The sequence below is a fragment of the Oculina patagonica genome, chromosome 1 (genome assembly GCF_052425735.1).
Source record: "Oculina patagonica isolate OP01 chromosome 1, crgOcupat, whole genome shotgun sequence".
NCBI lineage: Eukaryota > Metazoa > Cnidaria > Anthozoa > Scleractinia > Oculinidae > Oculina > Oculina patagonica.
In genome coordinates, this window is record NC_135758.1 from 23,828,654 (window position 1) to 23,847,093 (window position 18,440).

General features: G+C 38.9%; 1 protein-coding gene across 1 annotated transcript; it reads right to left on the reverse strand.

The window, feature by feature from the left end:
* Window positions 1-13,198: 13,198 nt before the first annotated feature.
* LOC144661750 (uncharacterized) lies at window positions 13,199-18,249 on the reverse strand. Its single transcript, XM_078522584.1, has 5 exons — window positions 18,101-18,249; window positions 17,940-18,024; window positions 16,314-16,395; window positions 15,513-15,743; window positions 13,199-14,351 (listed from the first exon to the last, which is right to left on the reverse strand). The coding sequence occupies exons 1-5, from the start codon at window positions 18,145-18,147 to the stop codon at window positions 14,287-14,289; spliced, it is 510 nt and encodes a 169-aa protein (XP_078378710.1). The 5' UTR covers window positions 18,148-18,249; the 3' UTR covers window positions 13,199-14,286.
* Window positions 18,250-18,440: the final 191 nt, after the last annotated feature.

The window sequence follows — 18,440 nt, forward strand, 5'->3', positions numbered from 1 at the left end:
TCTCTTCACAAATTAACACTACGACTGCATAGTTTACCTCAGATGAGAATAGCAAACTCCGGTTATGAGGCATCTGGTTTTAGCAAAAGAAAGTACATATATTTTACCCAAATTTAATCCGAAAGCCAAAATTCCCACACATGAAATTTATGCCAAATTTTGTTTTTCGTGAACATCTAGTACAAGGACTGATTAATAGCTGTTGTATACGTCACCCTATACCCAGTCTTCCGGATTAGAAGTCGTTGTCCAAATAAGCTTATAACAAAATCTCTTTATAAACATACCATGCCCGATAATGAAATGATAAATCGTTATTTGATTTTCAAGCAGCTTTTGCTAGCAAACTTTGATGCTATTTGGCGAAAACAACTAAGCGCTTAGCAGGAAGTAACGGATTAAAAGAAGGAATCAATGGCTCACTCAAGTTGAGAGTGATTGTACGATAAAATGTTTAACTCTGTAATTTATAATGGTTTTAATATATGTTTCCGTGCAAAAGCACTAATACGTTTTATCTGCTTTCCTGTAAACTGTTGCAAGTACTTGTGACGTCCTTGTGACGTAGATACACATGCGCCTGCCCCTCCCTTTACCGCTTTTTGGAGCGCAAGTCGCGACAAGGAAATCAGGGTAAGGTCTGCTCCGTTTGTGGTCTGGCTTGCGTTTTTGCCAGTCAAGTAGCGGCTTTCCTTTACCTGTCAATAAAAGTTTAACAACGGTAGTAGCAAATGGATTTAGCCAATAAAATTACAAAGACAGACGAGGGCAAATTTTTCGGCGAAGAAAGGTTAGTACAATGCGGGAAGTAGCGGATTAGGTACTAAGTTGTTTGATGACAGTGCACGGGTTATTGAAGAGAGTAGTTGATATTAAACAGCTAGTAACGAACCAAGGGCAGCAACAAGACACACATAAACGTTAGCAGGTAACGCAACCATGAGATATGGTTCTGCTAGGCGTTTCTCTATAACCACAAATAAACGTCTAAGTTTGGTTGATGATTGCCTCTTTGTGAACGTGCAAGTGCGCTCGTTATGCTAAAGAAGTCGCCGAAAGGAATTAACTGATAACAACAACAGACTAACTAGACACTGAAAGCAAGCCGAAAGAACGTTTTCGGCAAAACTCCAAGACTATTATGTGGTTAACTCATAAAGGAAGAAGTGGATTAAACAGTAAATTGCGGTTTCATGAGACTGATATTCAAAAAGAAGCAATAATAATGGTGTTAGCAATTGCGTATGATATTAAATTACGTCGTACAATCTCACGAATAAAGAGGCTTTTAGGGTAAAATCATCGATGTAATCTAAACAGCTAAATATTCTCTATAAAAGCAATTGTCATGATGACTACTGTCAACCATAGCATATTTTAAAATTGCAAAAGGAATTAAAACAAAAAATGGAGAAGTCAATTTGACACAGGAGTTTGTCGGGCGGCTGCCGTGATCATTTAAAAAGATCTCACCCCTGAGAGTCCACTGATTACAGAGCGCGATTCCTGTCTAAAAAGATAACTATGCACTAAGTAAATTACTGTAAATTAACGATTTTTTAGGCATTCGTTTGTCTGTTTCTCTCGAGGCAAGGATCCTTAAAAAAAACTTTCTATGTGCTGTTAACGGGCTGACGAAGCAAAAACAACCAAGCTTCGTGTTTGATAGAAAGAGAAACCTTTCACCATTGTTGTATCTACTAGCTCAGTGATCCCGTTCCCTTTCCCTTCTCCATCTAAGAAATAGGACTATCGAAACACAAGTGAGAACTTTTTGGAGAACGAGAAATGCTGTGAGGACATGAGTCACTGCTGGCGAGTGTTTCTACAGCTTTTTCGATTTCTCCTAAACTTTCACGAGTGTTGCTATCGAGTTATAGAAGTACGTCTTTTGGCACGTAATTCCAGGTTGTTTTTTAACAAATTGTAGACAATCCTTTCAACTTTAACGAAAGTGCAAATGTATGAAGGTCCAGAATTTTTAAGATTTATAGCAAAACAAAACAACATCCAAAATCGACAACACTTTCGGCGTCTAAGATGTTTCATAAACCCATCCAAATTAAATGGCCTTAATTTTATAAAAAAAAGTGTCGTTTTTTTTTTTTTCTTGTCTGAGTGTTATCTTGTTAACTTCCGGGTAAGCCAGGGCTTTGCGTAATTATTTGACGAGATGAGCAGATCATATTTGGGCCACAAACGGGGTTAATTGGGGGAATGTTATCTAAATATTCTCTGTCTTTTTTCTGGGCTTATGTTATTTTGTAAAATGTCGGGTAAACCAGAGCTTTGCGTAATTATTTGACAAGATAGTACACTCCTGATCATATTTGGGTCACAAAAGGGTTAATTGGGGGAATGTTATCTAAATATTCTCTGTAAAAGCGCTTGTTATGATGACCACTGTCAACCATCGTATGTTAATTGCAAAAGGAATTAAAACAAAAAATGGAGACGTCAATCTGACACAGGAGTTTGTCGGGCGGGTGCCGTGACTCACCCCTTGACGTGAGAGAGTCCACTGATTACAGAGCGCGATTCTTGTCTAAAAAGATAATTATGCACTAAGTTAATTAATGATTTTTTAGGCATTCTTTAGTCTGTTTTTCTCGAGGCAAGGATGCTTAAAAAACTCTTATGTGCTGTTAAAGGCTGATAAAGCAATGACAACCAGGCTTCGTGTTTGAGAGTAAGAGAGACCTTTACCATTGTTGTGTTTACTAGCTGATCCCCTTACCTTCCCCTTCTCCATCTATGAATAGGACTATCGAAACACAAGTGAGAACGTTCGGGAGAACGAAAAATGCTGAGGGACACGAGCCACTGCTGGCGAGTGTTTCCACAACTCTTTCGAGTTCTCCTAAACTTTCACGAGTGTTGCTATCCAGTTATAGAAGTACGGCTTTTGGCAAGTAATTCCAGGTTGCTTTTTAACAAATTGTGAAACAATGCCTTCAACTTCAACGACAAAACAAGTAAAGGTCCAGAATTTTTTTAGATATCTACCAAAACAAAACACATCAAAAACAAACACTTTCGGCGTCCTAAGATGTCTCGTAAAACCTTTCAAATTAAATGGCCTTAATTAAAATAAAAAAGTGTCGTTTTTTTCTTGTCTTATGTTATCTTGGTAACTGTCGGGTAAGCAAGAGCTTTGCGTAATTATTTGACAAGATAGTACACTCCTGATCATATTTGGGTCACAAAAGGGTTAATTGGGGGAATGTTATCTAAATATTCTCTATAAAAGCACTTGTTATGATGACCACTGTCAACCACTGTCAACCATCACACGTCAATTGCAAAAGGAATTAAAACAAAAATTGGAGAAGTCGATCTGACACAGGAGTTTGTCGGGCGGCGGCCTTGATCATTTAAAAAGATCCTATCCCTTGACGGAGCACGATTCCTGTCTAAAAGGATAATTATGCGCTAAGTAAGTTACAGTAAATTAATGATTTTTTACGCATTCTTTAGTCTGTTTCTCTCGAGGTAAGGATGCTTTAAAAAAAGCTTTTTTGTGCTGTTAAAGGGCTGGCGAAGCAATGACAACCAGGCTTCGTGTTTGAAAAAAAGAGAAATCTTTACCATTGTTGTGTTTACTAGTTGATCCCCTTCCCTTCCCCTTCTCCATCTAAAAAACAAGACTGTCGAAACACAAGTGAGAACTTTTGGGAGAACGAGAAATGCTGTGAGGGCATAGGTCACTGCTAGCTGGCGAGTGTTTCCACAACTCTTTCGAGTTCTCCTAAACTTTCACGAGTGTTGTTATCGAGTTATGGAAGTACGATTTTTGGCACGTAATTCCAGGGTGTATTCTAACAAATTGTGGACAATGCCTTCAACTTTAGCGACAGTGCAAGTGAAGGTCCAGATTTTTTAAGATATCTACCAAAACAAAACAACATCCAAAACAAACACTTTCGGCGTCTTAAGATGTCTCATAAACCCTTTCAAATTAAATGGCCTTAATTTTATAAAAAAAGTGTCGTTTTTTTTTCTTGTCTGAGTGTTATCTCGAAACTGCCGGGTAAGCCAGGGCTTTGCGTAATTATTTGACGAGATGTACACTCCTGATCATATTTGGGCCACAAAAGGGTTAATTGGGGGAATGTTATCTAAATATTCTCTATAAAAGCACTTGTTATGATGACCACTGTCAACCATCACACGTTAATTGCAAAAGGAATTAAAACAAAAATTTGGAGAAGTCGATCTGACACAGGAGTTTGTCGGGCGGGTGCCGTGACTCACCCTTTGACGCGAGAGAGTCCACTGATTACAGAGCGCGATTCCTGTCTAAAAAGATTATTATGCACTAAGTAAATTACTGTAAATTAATGATTTTTTAGGCATTCTTTAGTCTGTTTTTCTCGAGGCAAGGATGCTTAAAAAACTCTTATGTGCTGTTAAAGGGCCGATGAAGCAATGACAACCAGGCTTCGTGTTTGAGAGTAAGAGAGACCTTTACCATTGTCGTGTTTACTAGCTGATCCCCTTCCCTTCCCCGTCTCCTTCTAAGAAATAGGACTATCGAAACACAAGTGACAACGTTTTGGAGAACGAGAAATGCTATGGGACATGAGCCACTGTTGGCGAGTGTTTCAACAGCTTTTCAATTCGACTTCCCCTAAACTTTCACGAGTGTTGCTATCGAGTAAAAGGAGTACGGCTTTTGGCACGTACGTAATTCCAGGCTGTTTTCTAACAAATTGTAGACAATGCCTTCAACTTCAACGACAGTGCAAGTGAAGGTTCAGAATTTTTTAAAATATCTACCAAAACAAAACAACATCCAATACAACACTTTCGGCGTCTTAAGATGTCTCGTATAAAACCTGTAAATTAAATGGCCTTTATAAAAAAAGGAGTCTTTTTTTTTTCTTGTCTTATATTATCTTGTAAACTGCCGGGAAAGCCAGAGCTTTGTGTAATTATTTGACAAGATAGTACACTCCTGATCATATTTGGGCTATAGGGGGTTAATTTGGGGAGTGTTATCTAAATATTCTCTATAAAAGCACTTGTTATGATGACCATAGTCAACCATCGCATGTTAATTGCAAAAGGAATTAAAACAAAAAATAGAGAAGTCAATTTGACACAGAATTTGTCGTGCGGCTGCCGTGATCATTTTCAAACATCTCGCCCCTTGACGTGAGAGTCCACTGATTACAGGTCATTTCAGAACGCGATTTCTTTCAAAAATTTTAATTATGCACTAAGTAAATTACTGTAAATAGGCATAGGCATTCTTTAGTCTGTTTTTCTTGAGGCAAGGGTGCTTGAAAAGCTCTTCTGTGCTGTTAAAGGGCTGACGAAGCAAAAACAACCAGGCTTCATGTTTGAGAGAAAGAGAAACCTTTACCATTGTCGTGTTTACTAGCTGATCCCCTTCCCTTCCCCTTTCCATCTAAGAAATAGGACTATCGAAACACAAGTGAGAACTTTTGGGAGAACGAGAAATGCTGTGAGGACATGAGTCACTGCTGGCGAGTGTTTCCACAACTTTTTCGAGTTCTCCTTAATTTTCACGAGTGTTGCTATCGAGTTATGGAAGTACGGTTCTTGGCACGTAATTCCAAGTTGTTTTCTAACAAATTGTACACAATGCCTTCAACTTTCACTGCATGAAATGACCTGTATAAGGAGGTATAATGAATCCGTATACATAATGTGTACGGAAAGGTATACTGATGTATACGGGCGTTACGGTATACTGTCTGTATAATGAACAGTATACGTTCATTTCCTTATACTAATGTATACTGTTGTGTGGAGATAACCGTATACTGAGTGTAATGACACCTTATATCCATAGCTATATCACAGCATCAGGATTTATAGTGTTAAAAATCCGCCTAAATTAAAGTTGCTTATCCAACTTTGGGCTAGAGTATTCAATGGCTCACACAATTTACGTGGAATATCCGTATCGAATACGGCGGAATACTCGATCTGTGCAAAGTCGTTCGGGAATTTTCTTCAAACGATTTGGCACATCTCGAGTATGATGGAGAATTCTTTTGTAGAAAAACATGAACAAATAAAACTTTATGTGAAATTTATCAAAACATTCCTCAGTAGACTCAGTACGGAACTTCAAACGGAACTTATCCAGAGGAAGGCTCATCGCCTATGGATGTCAGCGGTGTTGCTTCTGAGAGTATCAAATATGTACCATACATGAAGCACCTCACTGAATGATGCTGAAATCGTCGCTGAAATCCTTAGATGTGCCGACTTACCGCCATTTTTTGAAAGGTGTGAAGAAGATTCGTTGTAGTTGCAGTGTTTAAGTTCGTTTTGTTAGTATTTGAGGCCACTAAAGTCTAAAATACACTTTCGGTAAACGGTTAGAAGTGGAATTTGATGAAACATCGATGAAGGAAACAAGATTGAGCGATTCCAATGCGTCCATCGAGGAATCCAGCAACTTGCTGGAACAAATATTTGTCAACGGCTTCGTGCTACAAAACAAGGATCGATCTTCGTTCTAAGACGCCAAGCTATGGGAAGTTCTCGTTTATGGAACATATATCAACTCTAAAGGATTCTAAAGAAAACTTTCTACATCTACAGGTAAGGTGAAATCTTTCATAGTTAAAGCTTACATGACTGTAAGCTTACATCTACAAAGTTTCATGTCATTAGATTTTGCTGGTTCATAACCCAAACAAAAGGTTATGGTTGGAAATGAAAAGTTTCATTTATAATTCGTTTAAATTTTAGGTCAGCAAAATAGATACAGTGTAGAAATGAAAAATAAGCTCTTACAATGTAGTTTGTGCAAGTACTTTGAAAGGCCTGTATTTACATGTACAGTATATGCATGTGTCCCAAAAGGTTTTGTGGTGTTATAACAACTTGTGACAAGAAATATCTATTTGCAAATCTAGGGTCTACAAGGGGCACTTTCACATTGACTGCAACATGCAACACACTTTTACCACAGGCAGGCAACGCTCTGTTTCTGTGGTGTATTTTATTGTTTGAACTCAAGGCTTGACATTAAGCCCAGCGTATCATACCTAATGAAATCGAACAAATTTTTCATCGAACTCAATCGAACGAAATCAAATCTAATCAAATGATTAAATTCGATTTTGTTCGGTCATCGAACGAAATCGGACAACCACTTTTTTGTGAGTTCGATTTCCGAACCAAATCGAACAAAATCGAATTAAGCGTTCGATTAAGCTCGATTAAGTTCGGAAATCAAACTTGTAGCAAAATAACGAAATTGGAACCAAATGAGCGAGTAAAAAGTTAATGATTATTCCTTAAATGGTTTTGGAATAAGTGACTGGACACAGTTTCGTATAACCTTTTTTTTTTTTTTTATCCTAAAGAAACAAAACATAATATTCGAGCATTCTAATACACCCGGGAATACATAGTAAGCCATTTATAAAATCGTATGAGGGATCTAATTATAAATACTCAAATACAACCCCCGGCGTATCGGCGTATCGTATCAAGTGAAAACCGTATTTTAGAATAACATTTTGCAAATTAAAACTTTACATGTATATGATTAAACAATATAGCATTGCACATGGGGATGAAGGTGCATGCCGTATGTGACATGTTTTAACCGTAATTTTATTGTTGTTAGTCACAGAATTATTTCTCCATTTTGACATATAAAAAGTATGGAAATTAAGGAAATATAACTTTAGATGGCTGGATCGATTGACGCATTTACCCGGGCATTTATCCCCGTGATTATCAAATGAAGGAAAACTGAACATTCGCTCGATTCAGATCATATCGTCATACGACGTAAGCCGATCGTTTTGGTGTCGTTCGACGACCGAACTAAATAGAACGTCATCGGACTTTATCGAACGTTCAATTTGGTTCGATTTGCATTTATTTTTTGTGAGTTCGATTTCGTTCGATGACCGAACAAAATCGAATTTAATTGTTTGATTAAGTTCGATTAAGTTCGATTGAGTTCGAAAACCGAACGTTCGATGTGATACGCCGGGCATTAAGGCAACTCAATCACTTGAGAATTTTTTGCTCTATTAGAAGTTCCTTTTGGTGAGTACAGTTAACTTTCTGGCCAAAGGTAACTCACGGTTCTTTGAGAAACGAAACAAAATGAAATAGTACATGTACTTTGTGAAATGGTACTTTGCAAAACTGTAAACCAGACCCTTTAAGCACAAAAGACAGAGACCATGAAAGCCGTTAAGACTATGGAATTATGAGTACACATTAGATATTAGCACTTTACTGTACGTATGGCAATTTTTTTTCTCTGTAGTTTTCAGCCACTGGCATGCCGGCCTTGCTTTGTTTCACTATACATGTACGTAATGCTTAAATATATTTGGTTTTAAGTTCGATGCGGATATACATATATACCTGTACCTGAGATAAACTTACTGAGATACAGTTATTATGAGGCTGAAAAGGCAACAACAACTGGAAGAAGTTGAATGCATGCTGCCTTTGTTGACCCAGGATTGCATGACAGAAAAATGTCACGCATGATGGGAAATTAACATTCATTTCTAATTTTTCTGATTTTCTAGCACAAACTGTTCTATTCTATGCAGCTACAACTGTAGATATTGTAGGAGACCTACAGAAAGATATCTTCATGCTAAAATTAGAAATGACTGTTACTTTCCCGTCAGGAATCTCATTACTCGGTATTCTGTCACACAAACCTAGGTCAACAAAGGCAGCATGCATTTGACTTCTGAGTTATTGTAGTTGTCTTTCCAGCCTCATAAAAGGCAGTGGAAGTGTTTATAATGAACATGTAATAATCTAGTCTCAACAGTTTTCATTGTCTAGAGCTATCTTCTGCATTTTTAAGGTCCCTGTGAAGCAAGTAGGAACCATTCTGCAAAGTACTGTTTCAAAAATTACCATTTCATTCCATTTCTAAAAGAAATAATAAAAATACATTTAGCTGCCAAAGACTCAATTTAAGAGAAGAAGGCAGGGCTTGAGAATAGCAGTAGCCAATTAGCCACAGGCTAGTAGAATTGTTTTTGGCTAGTAGGTTTTGGGCTTTCACTAGCCAAAATGGCTCATAAGAATTACAGGAATTTTAGTTGAAATAAACTTTAAATTAAAATCGACTCTGAGAAAATAGAGCTTACAAGTACACTGTTGACATACCGTAAAATCCTGGTTAAAAGCCCTCGGCTGATAAACGGGGGGCTCATATTCGAGAGTCTTACTGTATAAGCGAAAAAATACCGGTAATACATGTATGTTGACCCAACACCTGCAGAAAAAGGTGGAAATTTAAAAAACTTGGCACTAATTTTACTTTGAAATAAACATTGTCCTGTAGCAGCCACTGATGACAAGTTGCCTCCCTTGTCTCCCTTTCTTCTCTCACCAAGCTTTTGGCTGGAAAGTAGAATCACTAATAAACTTTGTATCCAGTTCAACTGGCAACATACTGTATTTTCACAAAATTATTGAACCTTGTGGTCAGATTATTTTAGTAATGATCTGTACTTTTCTAGCACATGTAATAATTACATGTGCTAGATAAGTTATTGTAGAAAAAAACTCAACCAAGTGACTTGCCTGAAAATTAAGTCTCAAGTTCCATTTACTTACATTGTAATATACCGTAAAAACCCACAGATAAGCCGCACCTTTTTTCCAAAAATTTTCGCTCGAAAGCGGGGGTGCGGCTTATCTGCGGGAACATTCGGAAAAGGTGCTGCAAATTTTCGTAAACTGATGCTAATTTATGGAAAATTATGTAAATTATTATAACATAAAATAACAAGAGAGTACCAGTCTTTTGCAAGTTTGACAGCTCCTACACTGTTTGCAGTGTCGACAACTTTAACAGTAATATTGATACTTAACGAGCGAGAAAATACCACAAGTATTCACGAGTAAGATGGCCAATTGTTTCTTTCTCATTTTGCACTTTGATGGAAAATTTGCCGAACTGATTACGAAACTCTCCTCATGCAACGAGTTTATCTCCAATAGATGGCCCCCAAATCTCTTTAATTTGTCGATATGATAGCCATAAAACCCGAACGCCTCCATCGCCATCTTGTTTTGCTTTACGTTCTCGCCCTAGTCCCATATTTCGCGTCCGATCAAATGCCTGGAGGCTAAAAACCTATGGAAAAACTGCGTTGAATGAAGAAATACCTGTCAACAAATGCCAGAAAAAGATCACCCGTAATATGTCAAAGTTGGTTTTCATTATATTAAAGAGCTCAAATTGTGGGTAAGACTAAAGTATTTTCTGTTTCAATGTTCATTGAGTTTACGTTCGATGAAGAAGACTTCCTAAAGACTAAACTTTGGATTTTTGACTCGACTTTGAATTTTCTTTAATTTACTTTCAAAAAACTTTTTTTCCAACATTTGAGTTGTTAAACTCAGGGTGCTTTCGTTTTGCATCACTACGCTTAGTGATTGGTTTAAAAAATTTTGCGCCATTTTCGTAGCCAAACAGAAGTAAAACCAAAACCAATTGTGACGTGCTCAAGCACATTTTGCTTCGTGCCTGCGACATGTATTTGCTTCAAATTTTGATTTGGCTGTCTGGATTGTCTGTGTCCTATTGTGATTGGCCAGAGTAACTACTTTTTTTGGTTTTACTACACTCAATTGAAAACTGCTCTAAAGCTTAACTCAAAATGTACAATGTATTTGGATCAACACTGCTGTAGCTCATTGTGTGTGCTGGATTTATGAGTCCCCACAGATATGAGCCCTCCCAGAGTTATACACCCGACATGTCCAATCGATGAAAATCGATCTTCGGAAACCAATCAATATAATCAATATAATGGATAAAAATCAACCGATAAATAGTGATTGGCTCCGTCCTCTTGCATGTATTTGTATAATTGCATGATTTTTATCGATTTTCAATTATTATTCGCTACGAACCAAAACACTTACAATTTGTATAAGCCAAAGGCTTATAAAAATTATACGCTCCTGCGCCCGGGCCAGCCCCCCAAAAAAAAACACATGAAAAAAAAAAACAATGAATGAACCTCTGCATCCGTCTTCACTGCGGTCCTCGCGGGCGCTCGCCCGTCGTACGTCGCCCGACCTCGCGCAGCCGATGGAGAAAGTTACCTCCAACCACTTGCCCCCCCCGAGAGCCGAGGACAGGCGAGCGCGGGAGCCGGAGCAGCCCGGACAGAGCGGCGAGTTAGCAGCGCCCGGGACGGAGGTGCGAGAAGACGGGGCGGAGACGAGCGCGAGTGTACCACTGCGCCGTGACTCCTCTCCCGGCCTCCGCCGCCCTTGTGCCCGGCCCCCCGCGGACTCCTCCCTCTTTTTTGAGTGGCGGGGGGGTGGGGGGGGGGGGTGGTCGCCCCCGGTGAGGCGCCTGTGGGGGGTCGTGTGTGGGGCGGGGCCCCCCCCGGCCGTGTGGTTGCCTCGCTAGTGCCTGGGGCTCGTTTTAGGCTTGCCTATTATATATTACGCTTAAAATTTAACGACAGTGCAAGAAAAGGTTATCTACCAAAACAAGATAACCGTCCATTTCAATTTTTACTTAGCTTTTGCAGCCCCTGAAGAAGGTTAGTTTTGTCTAGCCGAAATATTGGGCAATAAAATTTATTAAGTCTTTTTAGCTGTCCGATCAGCCTTGCATTTGGTTTATCGTTTTACTCTATATTGCTGATCCTGATCTACGCCAAGATCCGGCTTCACTTTACTGCTGTTTGTACAAGTGGTCCTTTCATTATTTTGGTACCTTATCCAAAACAAACACTTTCGGCGTCTTAGATGTCTCGTAAAACCTTTCAAATTAAATGGCCTTTATTAAAAAAAAAAAAGTCGTTTTTTTCTTGTTATCTTGTTAACTGCCGGTTAAGCGAGAGCTTTGCGTAATTATTTGGCAAGATATTTCACTCCTGATCATATTAGGGTTAAAGTGTATATGACATGAAAAATATTTTCTGCTCATTTGAAAGGCCTTTCGAAATACAGAAGAATGGCGTTTTTCTTTTCGAAATATCTTTTTTCGTTTCAGAGATATTGACGTTTTTGTATTATGCAAATTAGATCAGTGATGACGTCACAAGATTTGACTCTAAAAATGGTAAAATACTGAATAAACAATATCTCTAAAACTATTAAAGCAGTGTTCTTGGAACTTGGCACCACAAATGTGCATCACAAAAGAAACAAAATGTTACTCTTAGGGCTGTTGCCATGACAACAGTTTTGCCGCTGGTGCTGTCTCAATAAAAACTAAAATTCCCAGTTTTTGTCTTAAACCAAGATCCATCTAGCGCAGCCAAACCAATGGTGGGAATTAAGGCAATATAGGAACTATGTCTGTTCTAAGCAGGACCCTTTGTCTCACTTTAGAGGTCAGATATGAGGATATTTGTCTTTTTGACAGAGAGAGACTGGAGCTGAAAGAGTTGCTATGGCAACAATACTAAGGGTTTCATTTTGTTCCTTTTGTGATGCACATTTGTGGTGCCAAGTTTCAAGAACACTACTTCAATAGTTTTAGAGATATTGTTTATTCAGTATTTTACCATTTTTAGAGTCAAATCTTGTGACGTCATCACTGATCTAATTTGCATAATACAAAAACGTCAATATCTCTGAAACGAAAAAAGATATTTCGAAAAGAAAAACGCCATTCTTCTGTATTTCGAAAGGCCTTTCAAATAAGCAGAAAATATTTTTCATGTCATATACACTTTAATTGGGGGAACACAGAAGAACTGATGATTATATCAACTTTCAGCTTAGTTCAAGATAGAGGTTTTCATCCAAGGTGAACAATATCAAACTGTTGTCCCGCCCACGCCGTTAATAACATAGCATACAGTTTCTTCTCGTATGTTTCCCAATACAGCTCTAGATGGCATGCATGAGGGTTGAGAAATCCGCGTGTTTTCAGTTTTCTATTCATCTCCCTGTCAACCTACAGGAACTTTTTCATACAAATAGGCTGTGAGCAATTGCTATGTTTTTCTTTGGGTCTGTTTTTACGGAAAAAAGTTGTATAGCTGTGAACTGTTGTATAAGAAATCGCAAAGTTGGCTCGGGTGGGGTGGGGGGGGGGGAGGGCAAGGTGACCCTGGGTGGAGGGTAGGGTGATCCTAAGGACGAACCAATTTTTTTTTTCATGTAAACACTAGTACTTTGTCAACCTTTTCACTTTAAATGATGGGGAATATTTAGACTTGGGTATCAAAGTAAGCAGAAGTTGCTGCATGCATTATTGATTTATTACACCTTATATTCCTTATATTCAACGTGTTGACAATGCTTGTTAGATATAAAAAAGAAACAAAGGTCTAAGAACTTTTCTAATGTTATTTTTTCACGGTGAACTTAGAAAAGCTTGAGACAAGAGCGGCTGCGCGCGCGTTTGAGATACTATTAGGAAGGATTATTTGTCTGGCTTTCTGTACTGTAAAGGAACCAATTAATGAGACACTAGCCATGCAGGACCTCGACCCTTCCTCTCCGTTCTGGATTCATTAAAACATTGGTATGACACGTCTGGCGCAAAATCCAGAAGGACTAAAAAAAGGACTATTAGGAGATTTAAAGACTATCAGTAATTTTAAAGTGATATCTAGCCGTAATAACAGCATGTTTTTATATTATATTATTTTTATGTATTTTTAAGATTTTTATGTATTTTTAAGATTTTTAGCTCTTTTAAAATATTCTTAAGTTAGATAGAAGGCCACGAAGTCATCAAAGCGTTTACTTTACTAACGAAGAAGACGGATCGAGGAACTGGAAAAGTGTGTTATTATTTCCTTATCAGGGCCATAGCTGTACGCCTACAAGTCGAGCATTCGAGCGCGAGAGGTACTGAGAACTACTGCTACACTGGAAACAAGAAGCGAACGACTTTGAGAAAGTCTAAATAGCTGTGTAAATTTATCGAAGATCTAATGCGTCTCTTTTTACCTTTAGTTTTAACAAGATCTTAGTGTTAATTAATCGCGGTTAATTTTTTGCCTTTATCTCTTTTTATGACTGGCAGCTTCAACATTATAGCTATACTAAAGTTGGCGAATTGTTTCCAAAGATGGTTAGCATTCATAACTTACGCGCGTTACCCAGAATTCCTAGCGTCGAAAGTAGGTTGCCCATCAGTTCTCCCCGCAGACCCCGAAGTCTCTGGAATAACGAACAGCGGCAAGCCCTACTGGTATGGGAGCAATATACGGACACTATTACAAACTGCTATTTACATTTTTTGCATAAAAAATATCGTTGAGTATATATTATATCCAAAGGTTCATGTAGAAGACCAGCCAGCTGATCCGTACATAATCAAGGAAAAAATCTCTTGCCCAATCCAAGAAAGGTTTTATCTGAGCCAAATGTGGTCCTGCCCTCTGAAATGAGAAAACGAATTTATTAATTGTCATATAAAAAACACTTTCACCTGTACAAGTATTTAGGCTCCCAGATTGTGAGTAACACGAGCGAGAAAGAGCGTACTTTTTACCTTTTTACCCATCACCCCACCCCCCACCCCCCCACAACCTCCATCAAGTGAGCCCACAATCTAAGAACGTGTATAAAAACAGGCCACGTGAATCTCACACAGCGGTCAAACGTACACAGTTCTTGCCAAAACTGCTCCAACCTGCTACATACAAACGTCTTAAATTTCCGAAAGTAAAGTTTCTTATCTTATCTTATCTTATCTTCCCTTTAAAGCCAAATGTTAACGCCATCAATGGAAAGTTAAGGTTTATACGCCGCTTATGAGGAAGTAATTTGATAATTGTTATCAACTGAGTTTTACAGCTTGAAATTTTCTTTAACCGTGGTATTTCCATAACAGTATTTCCTACACACGTTTACACATTTTCGAGTCTAATTCTTACTTCTTAGAAAAGTTCGAGGCGCCGAAAACCAGAAGTGACGTCATTTTTTGCGTTTGACCGCTGTCCGCGTGAATCGCGTTTCTAGAGGCGGCAATCCTTTTGGTCAGCACCAAAGATGCCGGTTCCGCTGAATGGGGACTGCCCGGGGGGGGGGGGGTACTCAAAAAAGTTTTATACGGGGAGGCTCCGCCCCAAGTTCTAACCCCTTACCTTTTTATATACCATTTTTGACAGAAATTGTACCCCTTTCATATACCTAAGGGATATGGCGTGGACTTAAAATAGGACGTTTTCTTGTCATTTTTATGTAGCGCTCAATAAATTAAAATAATACAGCCATAAATTGCGTTTCTTCGAAATATTTTAATTAAAGGCCCTTTTAAATAGCCAAATGACAGATTTCCATACCCTTTCATATACTTTAACTCGTGAAATCCCTACCCTTTTATATACCTGAAGCCTGATAAAGGTACCCCTTTCGGGCGGAGCCTCCCCGTATAGGCCATTATAGGGAGTACCCCCCCCCCCCGGGGGGGACTGGCATAACGAGATTGACGTTACGTTAATCAATCTGCATAAAACGGAACATAAGATCTAAGGAGTAGACACCAAGCGACCAACAGTTACACCAGAGAACTCATCGCGAATCAAAATAAAACTTACTTTTAGGTGGAGGTTTTTCCATATACCAATACATGTACCCTTCTCTAGCCCTGGCATTCACTGAAGTCCTCAGCAGGTTGGGCGGCAGAGGGCGTGGTTTGTGATAATCGCCTGGCAAGTTACCATGCAACTCTTTTACAAGAATGTCGCTAAAATTCGGTCCACCGATCCGAGTTAACGTCCCGTCGATTTCGTGTCGGAACTTGAGGAGTTTTTGTTCCGATTTTTTGTCTGCAAGGAAAAGACAAACCAAATACTCTGGTTTATATAACTATTCACGGTCTCATAAAACACGGTAAGTGTGGGAAGAATGTTGGCACCGCTGAAGTCACTTCGAAAGTTTTCATGTATGTTAGCTTGTAGCTACTATCTTTCAATACGTCATGTTATTCAACCACACCTCTGGCGAAAACTTCACTCAACCCCTTGGCTCAGCCCAATATTCTCTGTTTAAACGGACGGTGCATTTTGAAAAAAAATGGCCAACTATTTCAAGTTTGTAAAGAAAAGAAATAATCCTCGCAGTGAATTTGCAGATAAAGAAATTGCAAAGAAAGAAGCCAGAAAAAATTCACTGCAAGAATCATTCCTTTACTGTACATCTCATCCACAGTTCATATATATATGAATACTCTCATATATGTTCACTAAATCAGGTTTGTCATTAGTAATCCGTCTTAGAAACCATCCTTGCTTATTTTCGGTTTATTATTACTAACCTTTTGGTGTTTGTTATCTCAGAAAACCATCATTTTGAAGTTTTCTTCAAATTAATGAAGGTTTCGTTTGATGCATCATTACCTGGGTGTTGTTCATGCCGCATTCGATCGCCTTGAAATGTCTTCACTTGTCCCGTCGTGTCTCGGATGGAAAACGTGGCAACCTTAGCGGAGAAAAATTAGGTCGTTTGAGCGTAATCCATTTAGATATGATAGACTATGAGTAGTTATTGTCTTGAGATCGATAGTCTTGTGATTATTTTGGGTCACGTGGTTTAATCGGAAAGGTCCTAGTAAAATGCGTTACTTTTTTAACAAAACTGCGAAGCTACAGCTAGCGGGCAAATGAGCAGCGAAGCCAGGAGAGGAATGGGGACAAACAAGAACTATACTATTACGGAATATGTTGTAAAAATCTCAGAGCTCCCGAAGAAGCTGAAGAGGCCAAAATACACTATATGTGACGTTGGACTTAAAGCATTTCACGCGCAGCTAATGATATATTAGAAATAGGATTATTCTGTGACCGTGCTTTTTTACATTGTATACCTTGTCATTAGAGAACCCTTCACTTAGGTTATGAACAGAGAAAGGGGATGGTTCCTGATGACACCTGACAGTTGGCCTTTACAAAGAACAGCATATTTTTTATTTTGCACCTTGGTTCCCCGTTTACACCCTCCATCAAGTGTTTTGTCGGTAGAATACCATGAGAAACCACGTACTTCTTCTCGCAACTCGATCCACGCGCGGAGCATGTGCATGTGGCATTATTTCCGCGCGCCGACCGCGCGCTTCGTCCCCAGTTTTCCTCTCGCTCTTTTTTCACTTCTCGCACGACAAAACACCACACAGTACATGTAACTGACTAGAGAAAAGACATAGAAAGAGAGCCTGCCTGCCTGGTCTGTCCGTAATTAACCTACGATCATAGTCTCTCTGGGATCGAGACGTGTGCCAGGAATGCAGTTATATGATAAAATCAAAGCGAGAACTTTTAACCGTGACCGGCTGTAGAGGAAGAGAAACGTTTTTTCCTTGGACACAAGACTAGGAACTGGCGATGATGGCGATCATAAGCAAGCTTTCGGTGGAACAATATCATATACGTCGACAATACATTTGAACAGGTAACATTTGATTTCTTACAGTACTGATCGCTATTTCATATCGTAAACAATATTTATAGTTGACCTTTGTTTGAAATTGAAATCTGCTTAAAAAAAATTGCTGATTTGTGTCAAAATGCCTTGTTGATGTTAAAGGAAAAAAGAGATTCAAACGTCAAATTTTTTGTTTAGGGTTAGGGGCCGCTCTTATGACATTTTTACTTTTTATTTATAGCTGTTATCAAGCTGGCGAAAAAATGGCAGCTGCTTTCGAAGGCTGCTGTCACCTTTAAATCTTGCGTGCGTGACATTCGCGGGAGTCATTATGTTCCATCCTGATCTGAACAAAAGAAACCCTAAAATTATTTCTCAGTTGAGTACACCACTCTCCTTTCCAGCCAACGCTAAAAACCTTCCCATTTTCTAAAACTGTCCTGGCAATTTCCTATTTTGCTATCAAAGGAAACCGCGCATGGAAACCATTCCAATAAAAGAACGATCTGCCTGACAACCATTCAAGCGCAATGTTGATTGCTTTGAGCGCACGCTACACGAGAAAAGAAAAATATAAACAGTTTACTGTTATGTTTTTAACCTACCTTATGTTTCATCTTTGCCCAGTGATCCGTGTTCCCAGCCATGAATCTGTGCTTGGCGGGTTCCTTTGCTGCCCAGTGCGACAAACTGTAAACAAACAGCGAAAATGAGTGTTGTATTTTTTTTTTACCCGTCTATCGATCGATCGGTTTTATGGACTTACTACGGCAAGCTTCCAGTGCTATCGCGGTAGAGTTGTGTATCTGTCATGTTCGACTTTCTTGATCGCTAGGCTAAGCCGTTGACATAATAATTTTTAAAGACTTCTTCGTCGAGGATTTGTTCCAAATAATACTCCTGACTCTTCGTGTATTGTGTTACTTGGTTAATTTATATGCTAATAAGTTAATTGCACAAGCTGACGCACAGCACAAAAGGCTGTCGGATTAGAAAGTCACGTGACTTGAATAAAAAAATAATTCTGGTTGGAAACAGAGGAATGTGCCCGAGCCAGCAAGATTTCTAAGCACTTAAATTGTTATGTCCCAGCCGATTCATTATTT